This window comes from Rattus norvegicus, chromosome 14 (assembly GCF_021556685.1).
Source record: "Rattus norvegicus strain SHRSP/BbbUtx chromosome 14, alternate assembly SHRSP_T2T, whole genome shotgun sequence".
Lineage (NCBI taxonomy): Eukaryota > Metazoa > Chordata > Mammalia > Rodentia > Muridae > Rattus > Rattus norvegicus.
Window position 1 is genome coordinate 22,303,966 of NC_141547.1, and position 22,754 is coordinate 22,326,719.

General features: G+C 38.4%; 2 protein-coding genes across 8 annotated transcripts in view; one reads left to right on the plus strand and one right to left on the minus strand.

The window, feature by feature from the left end:
- The window catches only part of Uba6 (ubiquitin-like modifier activating enzyme 6), a 63,780-nt gene extending 57,802 nt beyond the window's left edge, over positions 1 to 5,978 (plus strand). Inside the window, exons 33-34 of one of the 2 annotated variants that reach the window (XM_087582953.1) lie at positions 2,491 to 2,593; positions 2,830 to 5,976. In XM_087582953.1, the coding sequence (XP_087439079.1) occupies positions 2,491 to 2,593; positions 2,830 to 2,835 (109 nt within the window). In that variant the 3' untranslated portion in view covers positions 2,836 to 5,976. 2 annotated transcript variants of the gene reach the window in all.
- A 4,638-nt stretch (positions 5,979 to 10,616) lies between these two features.
- The window catches only part of Stap1 (signal transducing adaptor family member 1), a 28,764-nt gene continuing 16,626 nt past the window's right edge, over positions 10,617 to 22,754 (minus strand). For 2 of the 6 annotated variants that reach the window (XM_087582957.1, NM_001025115.1), the window contains 3 exons: positions 18,671 to 18,740; positions 16,858 to 16,954; positions 10,617 to 11,083 (listed from right to left, as the gene is read on the minus strand). In XM_087582957.1, coding sequence (XP_087439083.1) covers positions 11,022 to 11,083; positions 16,858 to 16,954; positions 18,671 to 18,740 — 229 coding nt within the window. In that variant the 3' untranslated portion in view covers positions 10,617 to 11,021. Of the gene's footprint in view, positions 11,084 to 13,653; positions 14,315 to 16,857; positions 16,955 to 18,670; positions 18,741 to 22,754 lie in introns of those variants that run through there. The other 4 variants (XM_087582956.1, XM_087582954.1, XM_087582958.1 and 1 more) reach the window with 2 other exon arrangements.

A 22,754-nucleotide genomic window follows, 5' to 3' on the forward strand; every position in this document is an offset into this window, starting at 1 on the left:
CTGAGGTAGTATCTGTCTTTGTCTCTGAGGTGTGTTTCCTGTAGGCAGCAGAATGCAGGGTCCCCGTTGCGTATCCAGTTTGTTAATCTATGTCTTTTTATTGGGGAGTTGAGGCCATTGATGTTTAGAGATATTAAGGAATAGTGATTATTGCTTCCTGTTATTCATATTTGGATATGAGGTTATGTTTGTGTGCTTCTCTTCTCCTTGTTTTGTTGCCAAGACGGTTAGTTTCTTGCTTCTTCTAGGGTATAGCTTGCCTCCTCATGTTGGCTTTACCCTTTGTTATCCTTTGTAGTGCTGGATTTGTAGAAAGATATTGTGTAAATTTGGTTTTGTCATGGAATATCTTGGTTTCTCCATCTATGTTAATTGAGAGTTTTGCAGGATACAGTAACCTGGGCTGGCATTTGTGTTCTCTTAGGGTCTGTATGACATCTGTCCAGGATCTTCTGGCTTTCATAGTTTCTGGCAAAAAGTCTGGTGTGATTCTGATAGGTCTGCCTTCATATGTTACTTGACCTTTTTCTCTTACTGCTTTTAATATTCTTTCTTTATTTTGTGTGTTTGATGTTTTGACTATTATGTGATGGCAGGAGTTTCTTCTCTTGTCCAATCTATTTGGAGTTCTGTAGGCTTCTTATATGCTTATGGGTATCTCTTTTTTTAGGTTAGGGAAGTTTTCTTCTATGATTTTGTTGAAGATAATTTACTGGTCCTTTGAGCTGGGAGTCTTCACTCTCTTCTATACCTATTATCCTTAGGTTTGATCTTCTCATTGAGTCCTGGATTTCCTGTATGTTTTGGACCAGTAGCTTTTTCCGCTTTACATTATCTTTGACAGTTGAGTCGATGATTTCTATGGAATGTTCTGCTCCTGAGATTCTTCTTCCATCTCTTGTATTCTGTTGGTGAAACTCGTATCTACAGCTCCTTGTCTTTTCTTTTGGTTTTCTATATCCAGGGTTGTTTCCATGTGTTCTTTCTTGATTGCTTCTATTTCCATTTTTAATTCTTTCAACTGTTTGATTGTGTTTTCCTGGAATTCTTTCAGAGATTTTTGTGTCTCCTCTCTATGGGCTTCTACTTGTTTATTTATGTTTTCCTGGAATTCTTTTAGGGATTTTTGCGATTCCTCTCTGTAGGCTTCTACTTGTTTATTAATGTTTTCCTGTGTTTCTCTAAGGGAGTTCTTCACGTCTTTCTTTAAGTCCTCCAGCATCATGATCAAATATGATATTGAAACTAGATCTTGCTTTTCTGGTGTGTTTGGATATTCCGTGTTTGCTTTGGTGGGAGAATTGGGCTCCGATGATGCCATGTAATCTTGGTTTCTGTTGCTTGGGTTTCTGCGCTTGCCTCGCCATCAGATTATCTCTAGTGTTACTTTGTTCTGCTAATTCTGACAGTGGCTAGACTGTCCTATAAGCCTGTGTTTCAGGAGTGCTATAGACCTGCTTTCCTGTTTTCTTTCAGCCAGTTATGGGGACAGAGTGTTCTGCTTTCGGGCGTGTAGTTTTTCCTCTCTACAGGCCTTCAGCTGTTCCTGTGAGCCTGTGTCTTGAGTTCACCAGGCAGGTCACTTGCAGCAGAAAAGTTGGTCTTACCTGTGGTCCCGAGGCTCAAGTTTGCTCGTGGGGTGTTGCTTATGAGCTCTCCGCGGTGTTCGCAACCAGGAAGATCTGCGCCGCCCTTTCCGGGAGCTTCCATGCACCAGGGTTACAGATGGCGTTTCGTGTTTTCCTCTGGAATCAGTAATGTGTGCAGAGTGCAGTCTCTTCTGGTTTCCCAGGCGTGTCTGCCTCTCTGTAGGTTTAGCTCTCCCTCCCATGGGATTTGGGTGCAGAGAACTATTTATCTGGTCGGTCCCTTCAGGTTCCGGCGGTGTCTTAGACGCAGTGGATTTCCTGCTCCTGGGCCCTCCCCTACGGGAACCCAGAGGCCGTATACAGTTTCCTCTTGGGCCAGGGATGTATGCAGGGGTGGGCAGTGTTGGTGGTCTCTTCCGCTCTGCAGTCTCAGGAGTGCCCACCTGACCAGGCGGTAAGGGCTCTCTCCCACGGGGTTTGGGAGCAGAGAGCTGCTGCGGGCAGGGATCCGCAGGTCTGGTACTCCCGCTAAATACCGGAAGTGTCTGGTCCTAGAGGAATTTTGCCTCTGTGTGTCCTTAGTTCACCAGGCAGGTCGCTTGCAGCAGAAAAGTTGGTCTTACCTGTGGTCCCAAGGCTCAAGTTTGTTCGTGGGGTGTTGCTTATGAGCTCTCCGCGGCAGCCGCAACCAGGAAGATCTGCCTTTTGTATCTTTTTGTCATGACCAGAAGACATAACATGTTTTCAATTTGGAACTTTTAGTAAGGAAAGATTAATGTATAATAATAGGCATATTGATATATTTAAAGTATATATGCAAGTCCAGTCGCTGACTAGCACTAAGCAAAAAGTTCTTTCATTTAATCAAATGGTGAAAGTATTTATCTTTGTTTATTCTTAGAATGCACAAACTTGTGAAGCCTTCCACTGAGAAGAAATATGTGGATCTTACTGTGTCGTTTGCCCCAGACGCTGATGGAGATGAAGATTTGCCAGGCCCTCCAGTAAGATACTACTTCAGTCATGACACTGATGAGTAGACATTGACGTGGAAACACTTCAGGACTACTTTATTTTGGAAAGTGTACTTAATTCAGAAGCTAAAATTAATCAGCTCATAATACTGTGGATTTCTTTTTGCCTTAATTTAAGGGAAACATCAGTAGGAAAGAAACTTAACTACAGTGAAGAAATGCAAAACATTTGAAGCATAGTACACATTGTCTGTTGCTTCCTACAGTTATGATCACAGCAACTTTGAACTGGAGTACCATGTTCTAATGCTTGCAAGATTGTTTGTTAAGCCCTGTGGATGAAAGAAGGAACAAGAAATCATTTATCTATGACCAGAAGAAATAAAGGTGAAGAAATTGAAAATAGTAAATTCGTGCTCTCCAAAAAAGCCTAATCCTATTTCAAAGTTTTCTTTTTTATTTGGTATTTGAGACCCATTATTTCAGTATAAATAGTGTGGCACTTTACTGCTTATATGATTAGGCTTTGAACATTTCATAGCCAAGAGGAGGGATGGCAGTGATAGATGAAGAGTAGAGATTTAAAACTGTAGTTACAGTTAGTGTCCTACCTCTGCTAGCAGTGTGGTATATTACTTCCTCCCCTAAGTCAGGATTCTCCCTGATGTGATGAGGTAAGATGACATGTTAACTTGGACTAAATGTTAACAGTATTCTATGCACTCTGAAACTCTCATAGAAAATCCATGAATGTGAGCAGATAAATATGGCTAATTATTTGATTGTTAATACACCTTTATCTATCTGGAAGTCTAAACTAGTCATAGTATATAAGACCAAAATATTTTATAGAGGGAGTATTCTTAGAAATAGATGAAAATTAGAAATTTAATACTAATGAAATTGTCTTTTTTTTTTCCTTTCCTGCAATGTAATGGAGAAAATATATATATAGTATTTTTTTTTTAAGGGAAGCATGTCATTTTATTCTTCATTCCCAAATTGGGAATTGTCAGAAATAGAAAAAATTATATTTTTTTAGGTTTTTCCTTGTTGAGAGAAATATTCTGTTTCCTGATATAAACAGTTTGAACTAATGATATAATTGGGTCCATTAAAATATATAAACAGTACTTGACTATGAAATCAGTGAAAACAGCAAGTGAGTATTTTTTACAAGGGTTATCATGGATTCTAAAACAGGGCTTACAGCCTCTAGAAGTAACTCGCCTGGAGCTCCTACTCTTGTTAGACCATTACTAAATACTTTGATGAATTAAAATTTAGATTACACCAGTATTAACTCCAACAGTATCTCTCTACACTCTGTACTTACTTTCCATTTACAAACAATTTACCATCTCTGTGGTGGTGACCAGCTTTTTGTTTCCTCCTTTTATGAAGTGTCCAGTTGGGAAATGGGGTGAGTTTGTGTAATAAAACGTTCTGTTCATTGAGAGATGGAGAGAAATGGACAGGATCCATTTTAAAGAACTGTCTACCTTAAAAATAAACTATAGTTTTTATCATATCCTACCCTTTCCCATTGTTCATACATTAAATCCATGAACATCAAAGGCTCTGTGACTTAGAACTTAATGAGGGGAAGAAGTCCTTTTTCCAACGTTTTTTTGTTTTCTGTTCTTTGGTAGAACATATTTTCTAGGTGATCATTCAGGAATCCTCAAACATGAAGTAATAGCTTGGCTCTGTTCACTTTTAAGTCTTCACATAGCTTTGGAAGTGAGTAAGAACCATGCTTTGCAGAGTGCTTTAATAAATAAAGTCAACCAGGTTTGGTTTGTTTGTAATTAAAATCACAACCATTTTGTCATTTGATTTTGGTTTTGGTTTTCTGTAGGTAATGATTATTACTGTCCTACTCAGTTTTACTGAACTGAAAAGCCATAATGAAGTTAATGACTTTTTGTTTTTGTTTATTTGTACCTTAAGATGCTTGCTACTGAAATACAGCTATTGAATACTGGGTTAAAAAAAAAAAAGGAAGGAAAGAAGAAAAAAAAGGGGTTATTCCATTCACTTTTCTTTTCTTTTTTTCTTTTTTTTTTTTTTTTTTTATACTAAAAGTAAGTCAAAGAGATTTTAGGTGTCATTCTAGACCATGCTCTGTGGTTCGTCATAGAGAATTTACTTACACCCCTTTTTCTGTGGTTAATGCTGCTACTGTTTCCTTGAGTTTATGTTTTGGGCAGACTGGTATGGGGCATATAAGCCAAAGAAGGAGTGTGTGTTTAGCAAACTCAAAGTCCTAACTTTACTGTAGAGGTGCAAAATAATCGAGAAAAAAGGCAGAAATAGTCACTCCAGGAGAAACTTAGTTTGAGGTTTCTAAAGTCAGTTCTTTATAGGATTTGGAGCAATTGTGTTACGTGTCTTGTCCTTATATACAGTTCCAGAAGTAGAACTTGGAGTCACTATATTACATTTTGTCTTTCATGGCACATTGTTGGGACAGCATCAGTGTACAAAATTATAGCCATAGCTGGGATTGTAACTCTACAGTAGACAAGTACATAAGTCTCTGGGTTTGAGTCCCAACTCAAAAACAAAAATCACCAAGTTTAGATCTTAGGAGTCAGATGAAGTGTCAACAGGTAATTTGTGTTTGCTTTTATGTTGAGTGAGACAGAGAGTGTGCGTGCGTGCGTGCGTGCGTGCATGCGTGCGTGTGTGTGTGTGAAAGAGAGTGAGAGTGAGTGAGTGATATGTTTTGCCTGCATGTACATGCACTACATGTATGCAGTGCTAAAGAAGCCAGAAGAGGGTGTTGGATCCCCTGAGACTGGAGTTACAGACCGTGGTGACCTGCCGTATTAGTCGTTGGGAGCAAACACAGGTTCTCTGGAAGGGCAGCCAGTTATTTTAACCACTGAGCCCTCATTCCAGCCCCCAAAGCGTCCGTGTTGTAGTTGAAAAATGCATGTTGAAAGTATGTAAAATGTGAATATACAGTTTAAGGAATAATTCTAAGGTCATTTTTTAATCTAACCAATATTGAAATCAGTAAAACATTGGTATCCAATTCCTTCCGAATCCCTCTCCAGTCACAAACATTTTAAATACCCTTAATAATTACTGTTGTCTTTTTGTATTAACGGTTGCCTCATTTTTTTCTTTTGGAGTTATCCCTGGTATATATTGCAAATCTAAACAGAACAGTTTAGTTCTGCCTGCTTCTGAACTGTGTGTAAAGAATTGTCTGCATTGTTTTGTGTCTGTCATCCATCATAATTCATCCGTGTTTGTTGTAGCCATACTTTATTTACCATTACTGTAGTAGTTTACTGTTTATTAATGTACCAGTTCATTGACTGTTGTATTAACTGTGAATAATGAAGATGTTTTTAGTTCTGGGATAATTACAGTTCTAAAATAAATGTGTTTTATTCACACATTTCTCTTCAGTTGCAAGTAGTATGTTAAGAATAAAAATCGCATGTTTGTTGATATTCTTTTTTTAATTCTAGTTTTGAAATGAAATTATAACTACATCATTTTCCCCCTTCCCTACTTCTCTTTCCTCCTTCTGACATTTCCCATGTTAACATCTCCCTATGCTAAGCAAGCATTGGATATGTTCATTTTCTCCATACTGTGATCAGTTTGTATGGTTTTTGCTTTTGCATTCTGACAGCGGTAGACAAATTATTGCATGTTATTGACCGTTTCCTCTTTTCTCTTATGACAGGGCATGAGGCATCTTCTCACAAATTTATTGATCATTTCTACTTTCCTTTTTGGAAAGTATCTTGTCAGATCTGTGACACATCTACATTTTGTTTTGGGAATGATTTTCTTCATTTGATACATGGAAGATCTTTATAAGTCATATTCTTCGTTGTCCCCATAGTTGTAAATATCTTCTGTTCGGAAGCTAAAAGTTAGATACTTGGCACGGCCAGTCTTTTGTTTCATAATTAAGACTTCATTCCCAGCCTGGGAAATCTTTGTCTTCTAAGTACATTAGTTTTGCCTTTCAGGCTTAAGTTGTAATTCATAAGGAATTCATTCTGGACATGATGGCTAATGCTATACCAGGAATACTTCGTCTTTTTTTTGTCTTGTTTTTTTTCTAGTACTGCCAAGGTAGCATTAGAAAAAGTGTGTGGCTCTTACTGAACCCTTTGTTTCTTTCCTTTTTTGTCCTAATAATATACTGTCACCATCACTGCGGCTGATTTTTTTTATGATTGCCAAAATTTGTTTCTCACACTTAATTATTTTTTCTGTTAAAATGTCATGATTATTCATCACCCCCTATATTCTATTCTCAGATTTCTTTGTAAACTTGCAAACTGGTCACTCTAGCAGTTCTCATTTTTCTTAAAAAAAAAAAATGTTTTTAAGTCTCATTTGTGTGGTTTGTGTGTTCATGCAGCGTGCATACCTTCCTGTGTTTATGTGCACCATGTATGTGCAGAGGCCAAAAGAGAGCATATATGGGATGGATGCTGTGAATGAGGCCCTCTCTTCCACAAGAACAGCAAGTGCTGGTAACCACTCAGCCATCCCTCCTGCTCAAAGAGTGAGCGTGGTCTGAGAATGGAAAGCCTTCTGAGTCTGTCAACTCTCTGTTTCATCTGTTCTTTCTCTCTATCCAGTTTACTTTTAATTACTTGCCAATATTTTACTTGAAAATGTACAAAAATTATTTAAAAGCAGAATAATATTTTTATTTTTTAAGACTTCTTCCCACACACACATACCTTTTGTTTCTGCCAAGATCCTAGGTACTAGTGACTAAAATCACTGTGATGGAATTTCATTTAGGCCCTCCAATTTCTTAGCCCTTCTAATGGCGTTCAAGATAGAACTTCAGATTGTTTATTCTTTTATTTCTTGTCTACCCTTACCTTTAAAGTTCATCCCTTCAAAGTTCCAAATGTGGTTTGAAGTTACCAGAGTCTTCACTATTTGTCTGGTTCTGAAAATTTCAGTTTTTTTCTTAACCAACATCCAACTAAACTAAAACTCAAAATGAAGAGTATTACAAAAACCATATGCTTTAAAAAGTCCTTAGAAGCCAGGGTCATATGGGATGTAGTACTGAAGCACGTGTCAAATCTTAATATTATTAAATTTTCTATATCCTTAATAAACTATGTGAATTATAAAATTTATATTAAAAATCACCTATTATATTTATTTGCTGTTTTCTCCCAGATGTATTTCTGTTTTATACATCCTGAACCAAAATTAGTAAGTACACTTGTGGTTTGTTTAGGAATGGCCCGCTAGGCTCAGATATTTGAGTATTCATACTATTTAGAAGGATTAGGAGGTGTAGCCTTGTTGGAGAAAGTGTGTCTCTAGGGGTGAACCTTGGCCAGGGTGTGTGTGTGTGTGTGCACTCAGGTGTGTTTGCCTCCAGATCAACATGCAGCTCTCAAGGATTACTCCAGTGCCATGCCTGCCGCCATACTTCCCAGCATGGTGATCATTGACTAGCGTGAAACTATTAGCCCTAATTAAGTACTTCCTTTGATGAAAGTTGACTTGCTCGTGGTGTTTCTTCACAGCATTTAACAGTGACTAGGACTGTAAATCTAGCTTGCCACATTGTCCTGATGAATTGTATCTTATCAGTATGAAATATCTCTTTGTGCCTTGAAGTTTTCTCCTTAGCAATCTCGAGTTTCTTTTTGGTTGGTACTCTCAAGGAATAATTTTTCAGTCTACTTAACTTTTGAGTCTTCACATATTCTAGTTTTTAGACATTTGCCTAGTGTGTACCACACGTGCTTGGATTTGGTAGTCAGGAGGTATTGCTAGAATCTTCCCCAGACAGTTGTTCTTCTAGCATCTATGACGGTTTGTCAAGCTCTAACTTTTCTCTGCCATCTGGGGAGTGTCTCTCTTTACTCTTCTCACCTTCCTTTTTATAGTTGGACATTTCATTCCTCCCAAAATATGTTTACTGATTTTATGCTAAATCTTAATTAAAATGCATCATGCTTTCTGTTTTCTTAAATGATATGCATTGTTTTCTCTTAACTAGTGTTTTTTTTTTTTTATTAAATTCTGCAAGTTCACACAAAATAAAACTAATCCTAATCATTACCTTTGGTAAATTACATATTCCTCAAACAGCAATATTTCCAAAACCAAATCCTCATGTAGAAAATTGCCACTCCTGGCCCCTATATAAGACTTCCATGGTTGGGTCAAAGCACGTTTGCTGCCTTGCTCTCATTCCGTTGCATATTGAATCTGTTGAAAAGTTAACTCTTAGAATCAGTTTGTGAAGAAACCTAGAGATTTTCCATGTGAGAAAATTGTTAACAGCCTTGGGCATTAGCTGTGAGTAAACAAGCTTTTAAAGTGTTTTCAGGTCTAGACTTCCTAAAGCAGGGTCTAGCCATTCTTTCTTGTGTTGACCTGCCAAGTCCATGGACATACTGCACTAAATTTTAGAGTTCTTTATTACACAGGTGTCAACTTTGTTAATTCCAATGTTCATTGCTCATTTCCTTTACATATTTTATCCTGTTATATACTATAGTGTCTGAACAGTCAATACTTGTATTTTTATATACCAAGATAACTTTTTTAGTCTTTTTTAATATCCATTAATACATTGAAAATATTCTGGGCTGGAGAGATGGCTCAGTGGTTCATACCACTGGCTGTTCTTTCTGAGAATCCTGGTTCAATTCCCAGAATCCTCATGGCTCACCCCTGTCTGTAACTCCTGTTCTAGGGTATCTGGCTCCCCCACATAGACATACATGCATGTAAAATGCACATTAAGAATAAAATCTTGTGAAAATATTTCTTCTTCTAATACCTCATGGCTTCCATAGTTGCTGTAGAAACCTCTGCAGGGCTTATTTCCTAGCTAAATGTCTATGACTTTCTAGGAGGAACTTCCTAGCTATGCCTTGGGCTTAGCCTTCTCTGTCCATTGCAGCCAATCCATGTTGTTCACCAGCTCTGCAAGTCTAGCTTTTAAAAGACTTTAAGAGTTTTAGATGTTTTGTTAAAGCTCACCACTCTCTTGTTTTGGAACCTCATTTGGTGCATAAGCTAACGGTGCTGTGTGTTCTTATCAACTTTCTGTTAATAATGCTTACATTATATCCCAGATCTAAGAATTCTCATTAACACTAACTATCCATTTAAAAGACAGACTTATCCGATTCTACATAAGCCTCTGCCACCATCACCACAGAAATTTAACATCATACTAACAAGCCAAAAATGCAGGTCAACCCTCAGAAATTCTATTTCAGCAAATTAAAGGAAAACCTTAGAAGGTAGCTCACTAACTGACTGGAGCTCCATACAAATATAGGGTTTAGAGGGGACAATAGAACAACCAGGCATTTTAAGACTTCCAGCATCAAAACTAGAATGTATATTCTTTTTATTGTCACATAAGTGGCCATCTTCTCCCTTGGTCTCCTATAGTCTTTCTTCTGAGTCCTAATCTCTTATTAGCATCTTTATAAGATACTAATAATATACTGTCCCTCAGACACACCAGAAGAGGGCATCAGGTCCCTTTATAGATGGTTGTGAGCCACAATGTGGTTGCTGGGAATTGAACTCAGGACCTCTGGAAGAGCAAGCAGTGCTCTTAACCACTGAACCATCTCTAGCCCCTCGTTTTGTTCTTAATTCCATGGTTCTTCAACTGTGTGACCACTGAAATCAACTTAGGAATTTATTTTCAAAGAAGGAATAGTATGGGGGTTGGGGATTTAGCTCAGTTTTAGAGCGCTTGGTAGGCCCCAGGTTCGATCCCCAGCTCCGAAAAAAAAGAAAAAAAAATAGTATGACTGAAATTGTGATTCAAGAGATCTAGTTTGGGTGGAGGTTCCATGCTTTTAAAGAAACGAATCACCATAACTAGCATGTATAGTATTAAATTTGAAACAATGAAATGTGTTTTATTGTCCTTTAAAGCTATATAGCTTAGTTTTGAACTAGTAAAAAGACAACATCAAAAAACCTAAAATGAATATGTGGCATATAGCATTTACACCAGATGGGTGTTTCTTAGTTTATTCCATGTCTGTGACCTCCAAACTAGAAAATTTAAATAACCTTTATTTGATTAATTAGTTTTATCAGATACACTGGAAACCTAGTAAGGCTTTAGGAGATTGGAAAGATTGAGGGGAACTAGATACTCTGCAGTGCAAATTGCTTATGTGAAATTGAAGCCAAGAGGGAGCAAACCCTTGGCTGTAGCAGAAACGTTTTTCTACTCAATGCAAAGAAATGTGTGTATCAAGTTCCTCTACAGAGAGCTGGTGGCAAGTAAATTATGTTCATGCTGATAATCAAATTATATGCTTAAATCAGTTTGTTCTTCTGCCCAAATGAGTGGTTTAGAAACTAGGTCAGGGAAATAGAGAATGTCTTCTTTAAAAGTGAAAGTCTTCCTTTTGAAAATAGTAACAAGATACATGAAGGCGGGTGCCCCGTTATCTCATGCCTTGTGTGGACTTTTCTTAAGCTTCTCGCTCCTCTCCTCCATGTTGGGCTCTTCACCTAGAAGTTATGAATAGAAAGTCTTGATTAATTAATGAAGCGATACTTCAGGACCAAGTTTCTCACTGCTTCAATAGAAGTTGGTTCTCTTGTTCCCAAACACTGGCAGTACGTTAGTATTAGATAATTAGGTGTGGAATGTCCAAGCTTCTTTAACATCTTTGTATCTTACACCTACGATGTCATGCATTCCTTATGCTTTAGCTTCATGTTCGATGCACCTTCCAGGCCGTATTTTGAAATGACTTTTTACACTGGCAATTTCTGACATTGAGGAAATCAATTGAGACAGTATCTCTTGACTACTCTATTTCTGTTGCTGCTCTTGCCTTCTGATGTCGGGGGGAGGAAGCTGGACAAACACAGGTTTGTAAGGGTCAAAGAACCCCAGTTTGTTGTTATTGGTACTCCGTATAACACATTGTTGACCCATTCCACATCTCCAGATCCCTGAACAATTAAGTACTGTACAACTTCAATTTCCAGCTCAAGACAAATTAAACTTAAGTGGTCTAGCATTTCTACTGCCTCATCAAGCAAGTCTGTCCCAGAAACAAATCACCAGATTTCACAAAGTTTTCTTCAAATGAAACTTTTCTCAGGAAGTCCTATTTTTCTTCTTTTTGCTTTTGAATGTTACTCTCCAGAAGCTTTTCTGATTTGAAAAGGCTCCGCAGGCCGCTATAATGGACCTGTTCTCCTGATCAGTCAATAACAGTAATAAGGGAATCAGATGCAAGGAATTTCAGTAATATTCTCTTGATCACAAAGCAAACCAAACCAATTCAGTCAAATAGCAATAATAATATGATTGTCTGTTTTTAAAATTATTTACAGTTTTAGTCAGCAAGCCATTTTCAGTTTGTTTTGGTTTTTGGTGTCTTCTGTTGTCTGTTTTCTTTGCTCCTGGTCCTAACATCCCAAAGAAAACCCTTTCAGGGCTGGGGATTTAGCTCAGTGGTAGAGTGCTTACCTAGGAAGCACAAGGCCCTGGGTTCGGTCCCCAGCTCCGAAAAAAAGAACCAAAAAAAAAAAAAAAAAAAGAAAAGAAAAGAAAACCCTTTCAGGCCATAGAAATCAAGACAATGGGTTTAAAGAACTTAAGAGTTAGAATTGCTTTTGCATATTTTTTCCTTAACTTGTTAGAAGAGGCACAGTGCCTAGCTCACTAGACGTCATGACAATACAAGCCCCTTGTTTTACCTAGATAGCCAGGAATAGTGGTCCTTAGGATAGAGAAGTCCAAGAGAGGTAAGAACCGGGGAAGAGAGCCAGCCACCTGATGTTGTATCAGTTGTGACACATTCCGACTCAACAATGAGCTCCGCTCACACAGAGATTCCAGGGGCTGCTTCTCTTGTTTCAGATACAAAATGTTCACACTGAAATTGTCTAAGGATTTGAATATCACTGAAAATTTAAAATGCAGCTAGATGTAAGTAGCAAGAACAGAAGCATATTTTGGAACTGCATTATGTCAGTTAAAGTGGGAGGTCAGGTTCCGGGTATATTTTTCCACATGGGAGGAAGAAGTTATTTATATTTTAGGGTTGTTGGTTTGTTGTTTTGGACACAGAATCTGTCTATGCATACCTGGCTGTCCTAGAACTCTGTGTATAGCCAAGTGGCCTTAAAATCATAGAGATCTTCCTCTCAAGTGCTGGGATTAGAGGTGTGCATCACCACGCCCAGCCCCCAAATTACTTATTTTTAATAGGATTTTTTTTTTTTAGAAAATAAAGGAGCATTGTCTCCACATCATTCTACCCCCTACTTTGATTCCAACTCTTGTGTGCCTCTCCCTAATTCATGACTTTTTTTCTATAGTTACATATTTACACATATGTATATGTGTGTATATACTGATATATAACTTACTGAGTTCTTTGACCTTTGCCAGTATGTACATATGTCCAGAACTGAACACTTGGGATTGGACAGTGCATATGAAAACTTCTCCCTGGAGGACACTGATTCTTCCTCTCGGCAGTCATTGACCACTTTAGCTCTTCATTTCAGGTTATTATTACAGAACTATACAAATAAAGACACGACAATGGCACAAAACCAGTGGAACAAGCCAGAAGACCCAAACAAGAATGTGCATAAGGAAAGCCATCTGACTAATACTTGACAAAATTCAAAGCACAGATAAAAAGACAGCATCTTCAACAAATGGTGCTGGGAAAACTGGGTGTCCACATGTAAAACAATGACATTAGAGATACAACTATCACCCAGAACAAAAATCTACTCATATAGGCGAAGGTCTCAATGTAAATCCCCCAAATGCTGAAACTGCTAGAAGGAAAAATACACAAAGCCCTACAAGATACAGGTGTAATAAAACTTCACTCAGGAAATAAGGCCAACAGTTGGGTTGGTTTTTTGTTTGTTTGTTTTTTTTTGTTTGTTTGGTTTTTTTGTTGTTGTTTTTTTTGAAGTGGAACTTCATGAAAAGAAAGAAAGAAAAAAAGAAAGAAAGAAAGAAAGAAAGATAGATAGATAGATAGATAGATAGATAGATAAAAAGTTTCTGTATGGCAAAAGAACAGTCATGAAGAAGAAGCCCAGACTGGGAAAGAGTCTTTATATACATCAGATGGAGGGTTAAAATACAGAATATATAAAGAATTCTTTTAAAAAGCCAAGAAAACAAATGACCTAATTGAAAAATGGGCTATGGAAAGTTCTCAGGAAAAAAATGGCTAAATAATATCTCAAACAGTGTTGAATATCCTTAGAGAAGAGCAAATCAAAACGTTTTAGATTTTTAATCTTATGCGATTCAGAATGGCTAAGGTCATCAACAACTGGGTAATTGCTGGGGAGGTCATGGGGGAAAGAATTCTTCATTCACTGTTGGAGGTGATTGCACTGTTGCAGACACTCTGGAAATCAGATTTCTCAAAAAGCTAAAACTGCATCTACCATATGACTCAGCTGTCCTTTCCAGAGATACTTGCTCCGCCATGTCATTACTGCTCTGGTCACAAACTCAGTGTCCTTTAGCTGATGAATGACTTCTGACAACGTGGTGCAGTGAAGGCTCTGAGAACTAGGCTGCGGTGTGGACCATTGCCCGGCACCTAGGACGGTATCTTGAGGTGTACAAACCCAAAGCAGCAAAACAAAGGAAACAGACGCAGAGCTTCTTCCCACAGCAGTTGAGCCAGCTGCTTTACCCTAGCAGCAATCATGTCTGCTAAAAAGAAGGAAGTGCTGCAGAGGCTGTAGAAGGATGTAAAGACATTGCAATAATATTCAAAATGCCCAAACTGAAACCCAGAATTACTTGAAACACAGGAAAATTTCAGTACACAAAACGCTAGAGAAATGTGACTGCTCCTCTGGTTCTCCAGAGAAAATCACAGAAGTCAATAGGAAAGCAGCCAAATGTTGGAATTATCAGATGGACTTTAGAACAGCTACGTTTGTTTTTAACTTGGGGGAAAGAGGGGAACTGGGGAATAAATGCAGGATCTCTGTCTGACCTATGTTCCCAGCTCAAGTACAAAGCCCGGGAGTCTAAGATGGACTCAAAGCCATACTGAAACCTAGAAGGTAAAATATGAGAAGTAAATCCACTTAGTAAAAACACACTATACCTCATAAGCAAGCACATTTTTGCATATTAGGAAAATCCAACACTATAACCAAGTGGGATCAATGAATGATTTGATAAACAGAAACTGTGTGTATAAACAGTAAAAATACCATATCAACCAATTAAGGAAGAACTATATGTGATCATATACAGCATATGCAGAAAAATAGTTCACAAAATTAAGCGACTATCCATGATGTCTGGGTAAAATGCCATTCCAAACGACTAGTAATTGTAAGGGAAATTTTTTCACTCTGAATTAAAGCAAAACAAAACCAACACAATAGTATACATAGTAATGAAAGATAGAAGGTTTGTCCCCTAAAGCTGAGAGCAAGGACAGGAGATTTTGGACACTCCACCCAGTATGGTAAGGAAAAAATAGAGTATATGCACACTGGGAAAGGTAAAGCTTTCTAAAGCTAAAGATGTCTACCATACCATGAATGCTACAGAAAAATGTCAAAAGCCAGCTGAGGTGGTATGTGCCTGTAATGTAAACACTTGGGTGGTGGAAAAAAGGTCAGCCTTAACTATCAGGCTGGAGCCCATGTGAGTGACAAAATGAGACTAGGAAAACCATCCAACTGAATCCAATCCTATTTTCTGATTTGCAAAACAATAAATAATAAAAATGTTGATTTAATTGCCGTGGAGGTGGTTTATTTTACAGGGTAGAATAGAGAACCAATAGACTAGTGTTCAGAGAGGAGGAAAGTTATAGTGGATTTTCTACACACCCCAAGTTTTATTTTAAGAAATCTTATGGGATTGGGGGAAATGTCGTTTTAACAAATCATTCTCTCCTAGAACTCTAGTAGGTGTGTTTTCCTGCATACATATCAGGTAGCCCATTATGTTGACTTTATGTTTAGTTAATGTGTCCACGCTTGGGGTTGTAGACTCTGAGAGGTTTTCGGAAGCTAGGCAACCTGCAGAGAAAGTCAGAAATGAAAGGAAAGCAGGCTGTGCGAACTAATAACTCAAAGAGCAGATAGAAACACTAAGTGGAAGTGCTGTGGTTATTTTAATAGTAACTCTGAGCCCAAAACTAGATTCATATGGCCAACGATGAAGGAATGTTTTAGACTCGAGAAAGAATTTTTTGGAACAAAAACCCAGTAAACTTAACTACACATAAAGTCAACATAACTTAAGAATCAGTGAAGCCTGTAATAGAGGTTGCCAAGCAAACTGTGTGACCACAATAGAGACACTTCCTCTGCTGAGTGTAGAGAGGACCCTACACAGACTAAAACCACACTTGATATCTTGATCTCCTTTGGACTGAGCTCTTGAACTTTTTTGTATTATGTAAAACCCAGAGATTAACAGTGATATGTGAGAACTTAGACTTTTAAACCTGCTGCTGTTTAATTAGTGAGGCGTTCCAGATATGCCCTTGGGCAGGTACACAAAGCTGCTTTCCTTTAAAATGCGCAGGGAAAGAAACCCAAAGTAGCTGGAGGTGCTTTCACCTCTTTTCTTCTGCTTAGAGCTTGTCCAGGGCCCACATGTAGACTATTGATAGAACAGAATAAATGATCATGTCTAGTCTGCCTTACTGTGTCCAAAACTAGAATGAGAAAGAAGTCAATTTAATGAGTGTTGAACTGCACTGATGACATGGGTCTTGTTGCGTATGTACCATTGTCTTAACGTTCATGATTTATGAAAAAGGAGCCCACAGGTTCTGAAGCTGACCCAACAACAATCATTTTCAGTAGCTCCTAATCACTTCATCCCTATGACTTCTTTACCTTCATAGTGGAAAAGCACTAGGATCGAGGTCATTACTACCAAGGGGCCAATCCTACTAAGTGGCCGATCCCCACAGCCTTCGCTTATCCTAAGGCATTCTACCCAGTCTCAAGCATCTAATGCTGTTGTGGGCCATCCCTTTACATTTTCTCTTTGCTTCCGTGAGTCCATATTGTTTTGCTGCCCTATTGTCCCTGAACTTGTTTGATGATGTCAAATAGAATGATGGAATGGTGTTAATAATCACAATTCATGCCTCATAGACTATCTACAAGGACATGCCTTTCCCTCTGGCAAAATGGTTGTCAAATGGAGAGACATAAATTTTTAAAATTTAGTTTCTACATTGGCATGTTTGGGGTTTTGTTTTGCTTTGTTTAATGTAGTAGTAAAGTCTAGGACATACCAAAGTTGTCATCAGCTGAATATATAAATGGTCTCAAGTTTCCTCGAGTCTCCTTCACAAAATAATCAATGACGCTGAAAAGATTTGGGAGTGTTACCTGTGTAAAAGAAAGAGATGGCTCAGTGCCTGGCTAAGGATAAACAAGAGATACCCTCCTGCAGTTTAGTGGGGATTGCTACCTATTTTCTGACCACAGAAAGACAGGCCAAGATGACAACATACTTCAGTGACTTGCTAAATAGCTGTATTTTCTTAACCATGTCTGTTTTCTCCTTTTTTAAGGACTATGAGGCCATTCTCTGGTGAGTTGTTGCATTTGCCATCGTCGGTTGAACAATAAATGTTTAGGTACTATGCCTTCCCACAATAAAAATCACTTAATGTAGGCCAAATTCTCCCTTCCTGAAATTGGAACTAAAATATACAAACAAGAAAAAAAAGACAACTCCATAACCAGATGGTTTTCAGTCCATAAGATTTGCTACCCCTTAAACTGTTTATAATAAGAACCTTCTTTAGGTTATAAAATGATAATAAAATGTAAGCATCTTAATACTTCATTGCAACTTAGGGTCTGCTGGTCACTAAAATCTCTCTACCTCATAAGTCAATACTTGTATATAAGTGAAATATGGTTAACCTTGAATATTCCAAACAATTTTGAAGTAAAATAACTCAGTAAAATGCAACCTGGTTCAAAACCAGGGTTAGGAGGAGTTTGAAAGGTAAAAGAACAATCTAGGCTTTCTGTTTTCCCTCTGTGGACAGTAGAGGCTAATGACAAGGAGTCCAGTTCTCCATTACAATGGTACAGTAATCACACTGGTCCTCACTGGAACCACTTCTGCCCATTTGGTCTTATGGACGCTCCTTCAGCAATCGAGTCCATTGCCTCTATTAGAACTTTGCTTACAAATTTCAACTGGAGCCAGGTTTGGTTGGCTTCTTCCAGAGGCAAGAAAATCTTGAGTTTAGGGTGGGCTGAGATGTAGCTGGATCCATAAAAGTGAATCTGAGAAGTTCTGGAGGCATTCTTGACTAAAATGGGCTGTGTGAATCAGTGTTTCTCTAAGATTTACAGGCAAAACAGAAGAAATTCTACCACGCAATCCATTTTTGCTAAATAATGTATCCAGAAAGGCAGAAAACCAGGTGCTAATTTTCAAGAATTATCAGGCCATGTCACCACACTTTCAATGACCAAGACCAGTCTAAATGCCAGTGTACTTCCCACATAATAAGTGTAACAATGATAGAATTGGAAATAGGAAAATTAAGTTACATATATAAACTGTGTACCTGACATTGTGTTGGAGGGTAAGACTGCCTGTCATTAGCTCCAGGGGATAATAACTAAGCTTGAAGAGGAGGTGAAGACAAAAGAAACCTGGCCTTCTGCACACTGCTGTTAAGAGGACATTGCTGAACTTCTGCATGACAGGTATTAAAGGGCAAGGCACTGTTGATTGCCTCCCATCCGATATAGACTCATTTGAATATTTATAAATAGAGGATATTACAAAGACCTTTAATAAAAACACTTCATTCCCTGAAACAATTATCTGAGTAATCATTTGCAGAGTAAAGGGGAGAACCTCTGTTAGAATCAAACTATCGTCTAGACAGTCTCTGCTGCCTGTTCTTGGTGTCTCTTCTCACCTTTCCTACCTAAGTGGCTTATCTCCCTTTTTACCATCTCTGCATCTGCTTCTTGGGATAAGTTCTGTTTTTGCACTTTTCACTGGATTCTCTACAGGTTGATTCAGGAGGCAACAGGAGAAAGGTTATCAGCAACAAAGACATGGCTACGTACTGGTTTTTCCAGCTCGATGGTGTAGTTCTTTCCAGTGCATATCACTTTGAAGTGCTTGATTCTTGGCATTCTGAAATGAAACACATAGTTGACCCACCTTTGAATATACAGTTGTATTGGTGCAAACTAAATTAATAGAAAATGTGCCCTGGGTAGTTAACTTGTCCATCTACAACTATAGTTTAGGGTAGAGCATCCTGTTTTCTTTACTGGGATTATTACATCTCTTTGAAGCAAATGGTAACACATGAGGAGGTGTAGGAAATCTGAGTCACTATGTTAGTAAATGAGAAAAGAATAGACAAAAATTAAAAAGCCAAGTCAGTAACCTATACAGTAGAGCTATAAAGTCCTATAAAAGAGGAGGGGTGTAACTCAGTGGTTCAGCACTTTCGTAATGTATACCACTCCCTAAATTTGGAAACAAAACCAAACAAACAAAAAATAAAAGCATAAATCAAAACCTAAAGGAATACAAAATAAATCTTATGGGGGCACATATAGGTCAAATAATATACCCCTCTTATTAAAGACAAATAAATTATTGAAAGCAAAGCATGTATTTTGCCTCATCACTATTCCCAGCAGACAGCCTTCCATGCCTGTTACTGTGCTAGCTCACATTCTGCCCTCTTTTGCTGCTAACTTTTCTATCTTAAAAGACAGGAAACATGGTAAGTGGATGTGGAAATGTAAATACTGCAGGGGTATCTTTGGGTCTTCCTCTTTAATTTTACAACACACCAAATCGTCACCACCCCAAATAGTAAGATTTTGTTACGAACTGCTTCAGAACAAGAAATCACATTGCATTCAGCTCTGTATTTCAACATTATAAACACAGTATCTCTAAAGCCAATAGAACAATGTTAAGAGCTCATCTCAAGATGCTATCTGTGTCAGCTCAGAATCTCCGATGCTGACATAAGTCAGTGTCCATGGTAGGTAGTTTTGAATAGTAGCGTGTTTGTTTTGAACTCATTCGGTATGGCAATTGTGTTTAACCCAAACTTTTTCTAATGGTGAGTTGACAGCGTGTATGATGGTGTCAATTATCTGAATGTCAAACTGATTCAATATCTGCCTTATGTTCAGGAGCTAAGAGAAATTATTCGTCCGGTTTAACTCTTCTACAGGGCATTTTCACCCCCTGTTTAGAGTCACAACTTCTCCATTTCCAGTTTATATTCTCCAGGGTCAAAGTGTATGACCGTATCCTATTCCAGGGCTCTTCTCATCTCCAACCATGTCTAAATCTTCTCTCAGTTGCATCCCACATAGGAAAGCCAATCTTTAATCTCCATGACCTACTTTCAAAATGGGATAACCTTCGCCAACCTGCTCCCTTCATAAGAAGTATTCTTTAATGAGAAAAAGTCACGAATCAGTTACAGACTGGCAAGGAAAGAATCTTTAGACAGAGGATGTCTTGCATGTGCCTGTTCAAGATGCTTGGCTCTCACCTTACCTTCACCCCAATCAGGAACACATCTTTGAAATCAGACGGTTACTGTTGAAAACTCTTCAGTTTCAATTAGAATTCCTGTATCCTGATAGTAAATGACGGCTACCCTTTGGGAGACTGATAGGACAGTTGACTTAAATTCTGTTTCTATCATATGTGCTCTCTAAAGCTTCTCCCTCACTCTGTGTGTGTGTGTGTGTGTGTGTGTGTGTGTGTGTGTGTGTGTGTGTGTGTGTGTGAATGAGTGTGTGTGTATGTGTTTTCAGTCTACATAAAGACTTAACTCTTAGGGCTACTGTGCGTTAATGCTTGCAAAAGCCATTAGTAAAGTCCTTGACTTATTTAATCACTCACTAAATTATAATTATTTTATCTACATATGTAGATAATATTTATTGGTTTCTGCAAGTTCAATTTGTAAGGCATGGAAAATGCTACACATCTCAGTTATTCCTCTGTGCCTGTCGGAAATGTCTGCAGCACTCAGCCCAAGGCACACGAAGGATATCATATAATGGGGTGATTGTTGGGGGGCAGTCGTCACGTCATCTCATCGGTTCATGGGAAGCTGTGAGATGAACGCAGACAGAGGAGCGTCTGAGTAATGGGGTTCCATTTCCAAGTCAAGCTGGTGCAGAGAAACAGTGGCCCCGGAGTCTCAAAGGCTTTGTCTCTAAACAGACCATACTTTTCTTCCAATTTTTGTTTTCTTTTGGTTTGGAAAGGAAAAAACAAAAAGGATAAAATTTGCTGTTTAAAGTGTTCTGGTTATGATATCAAAAATAGAGTCAAATGAGATGTGGTGGCACACACCTGTGATCCCAGGACTTAAAAGAGGCCCAGCCGGGAGAAGTACATGTGAACCTAGGCTACGACAGAAAGGGAAACTAGTCGAAAAGAAAAGCAAGTGTGGGGGCTGGGGATTTAGCTCAGCGGTAGAGCCCTTACCTAGGAAGCGCAAGGCCCTGGGTTCGGTCCCCAGCTCCGAGAAAAAAAAAAAAAAATCAAGTGTGGCCTTCAATGCTGTTCTAAATATTTGTTCTTAAGTCCTGGCCTGAATTTTTGCAATTGTGGTAAGGATTTTTTCACCTCCTTGGCTACTAATTAAATACCTATAACGCCATCATGGCTTCTGGTCAGAACAAGGTTAAGGGGGGAAAACTGAGGTTTGTAAAAATAGCTTTATGTTTTAAGAGTTCGCCAGCCGCTTCCCTGGGTAAAGACAGAGGATGCTCTGCTCTGAGAGAGGAATCACCTGATAGTTTGGCACCGGCAACTTTTGTTTACTCCTAAGAGCAGCCTTCCTACAGCTGATCTGGAAACATGGGGTTGGGAGGGACTGCTTTCAAGTTTTGCTGTGTAAACCAGTTTGTTCTTTCCAGCTTGTGTTTACCGGAATCACTGACCAACGTGCATGGCTGAGCATTTCTCCTGGAACCTCCCTGAAAGAAAATTAGCTTGTTTTGTGGGAAACACAGGTGCTTCTTAACAGTCCAGATGCCTGCCGAGAACTTTACATTAAATTCAACCAGCAAACAATTCTTATATTCCTTCATGCTGCTATCTCTAAAAATCAATTACATATTAAGTAGTAGATACTGAGCTCTGAGGCCAGGCCCGAATTTGATGCTTTGGATCTTCTATTAAAGAGCTGATGCTTTTCCAAGGGTTCAGGACTGCTCAAACATGGGAGCTGAAAAGGATGACACCAAAGATCATTCCAAAGTGAGTGGAATAAACCCGTGAGGCCTCGACTCCACGGAGAATCATAAGCAATTGAGGGAATCTGGGAGTGGGAGGGATGCTCTTCCCAAGCATTTGGTTGTGCAGTACCAAATGGTCAACCTTGAAAACATATATACAAGCAATGTAGAAGCTTGGCAGGCTATATTTAGCAGGATATAGATGTATATATATTGCATGTGTGTATGCATGACATAAAGGTTAGTGATAAAAAGAGGGCTTGAATCTGAGGGACAGTGGGGATGAGTATATGGAAAGGTTTGGAAGAGGAAAGGGGGTGAGGGAATGTTGTAGCTATATTATGTCAAGAAAGGAGAGAGAGAGAGAGAGAGAGAGCTGTGTTTACTATAAAACATTCACTAGCAGCTATAACCTATGCTCCTTTTGGATTTATTTCAAAGCCACCAATTAAGTTGTTAATCAAGTAAATTGCAGCTTTAAAAATATTTTTATTATATTCTGATAGTTGAAAATCTGTTGGTAATGTTCATCAGCTTGTCATTATAGTGTGTTCTACAAACTAAAAAATATTAGTATATAATAAATAGATAAAATAAGGAACCCGCAAGAAGCTTGACAATTATTTACTGTGAAAAACTATAAAGATATATACAGAGAGAGAGAGAGAGAGAGAGAGAAAAAGAGAGAGAGAGAGAGAGAGAGAGAGAGAGAGAGAGAAGTGGGATCTAACTCACCACCTAACATGCTTGCCAACTGTAACTGTTCATAGCTACTGTATGAAGTGTTTATTTATATTAACTGTTGAACAAATGAAGCCCTGGGGCTATGGCTCATAAGGGCAGTTGAACCATAATACTGTGATTTTAATTTTTTCTTTAAAATATTATTTAATTTTTACTCCATTTATCCACTATC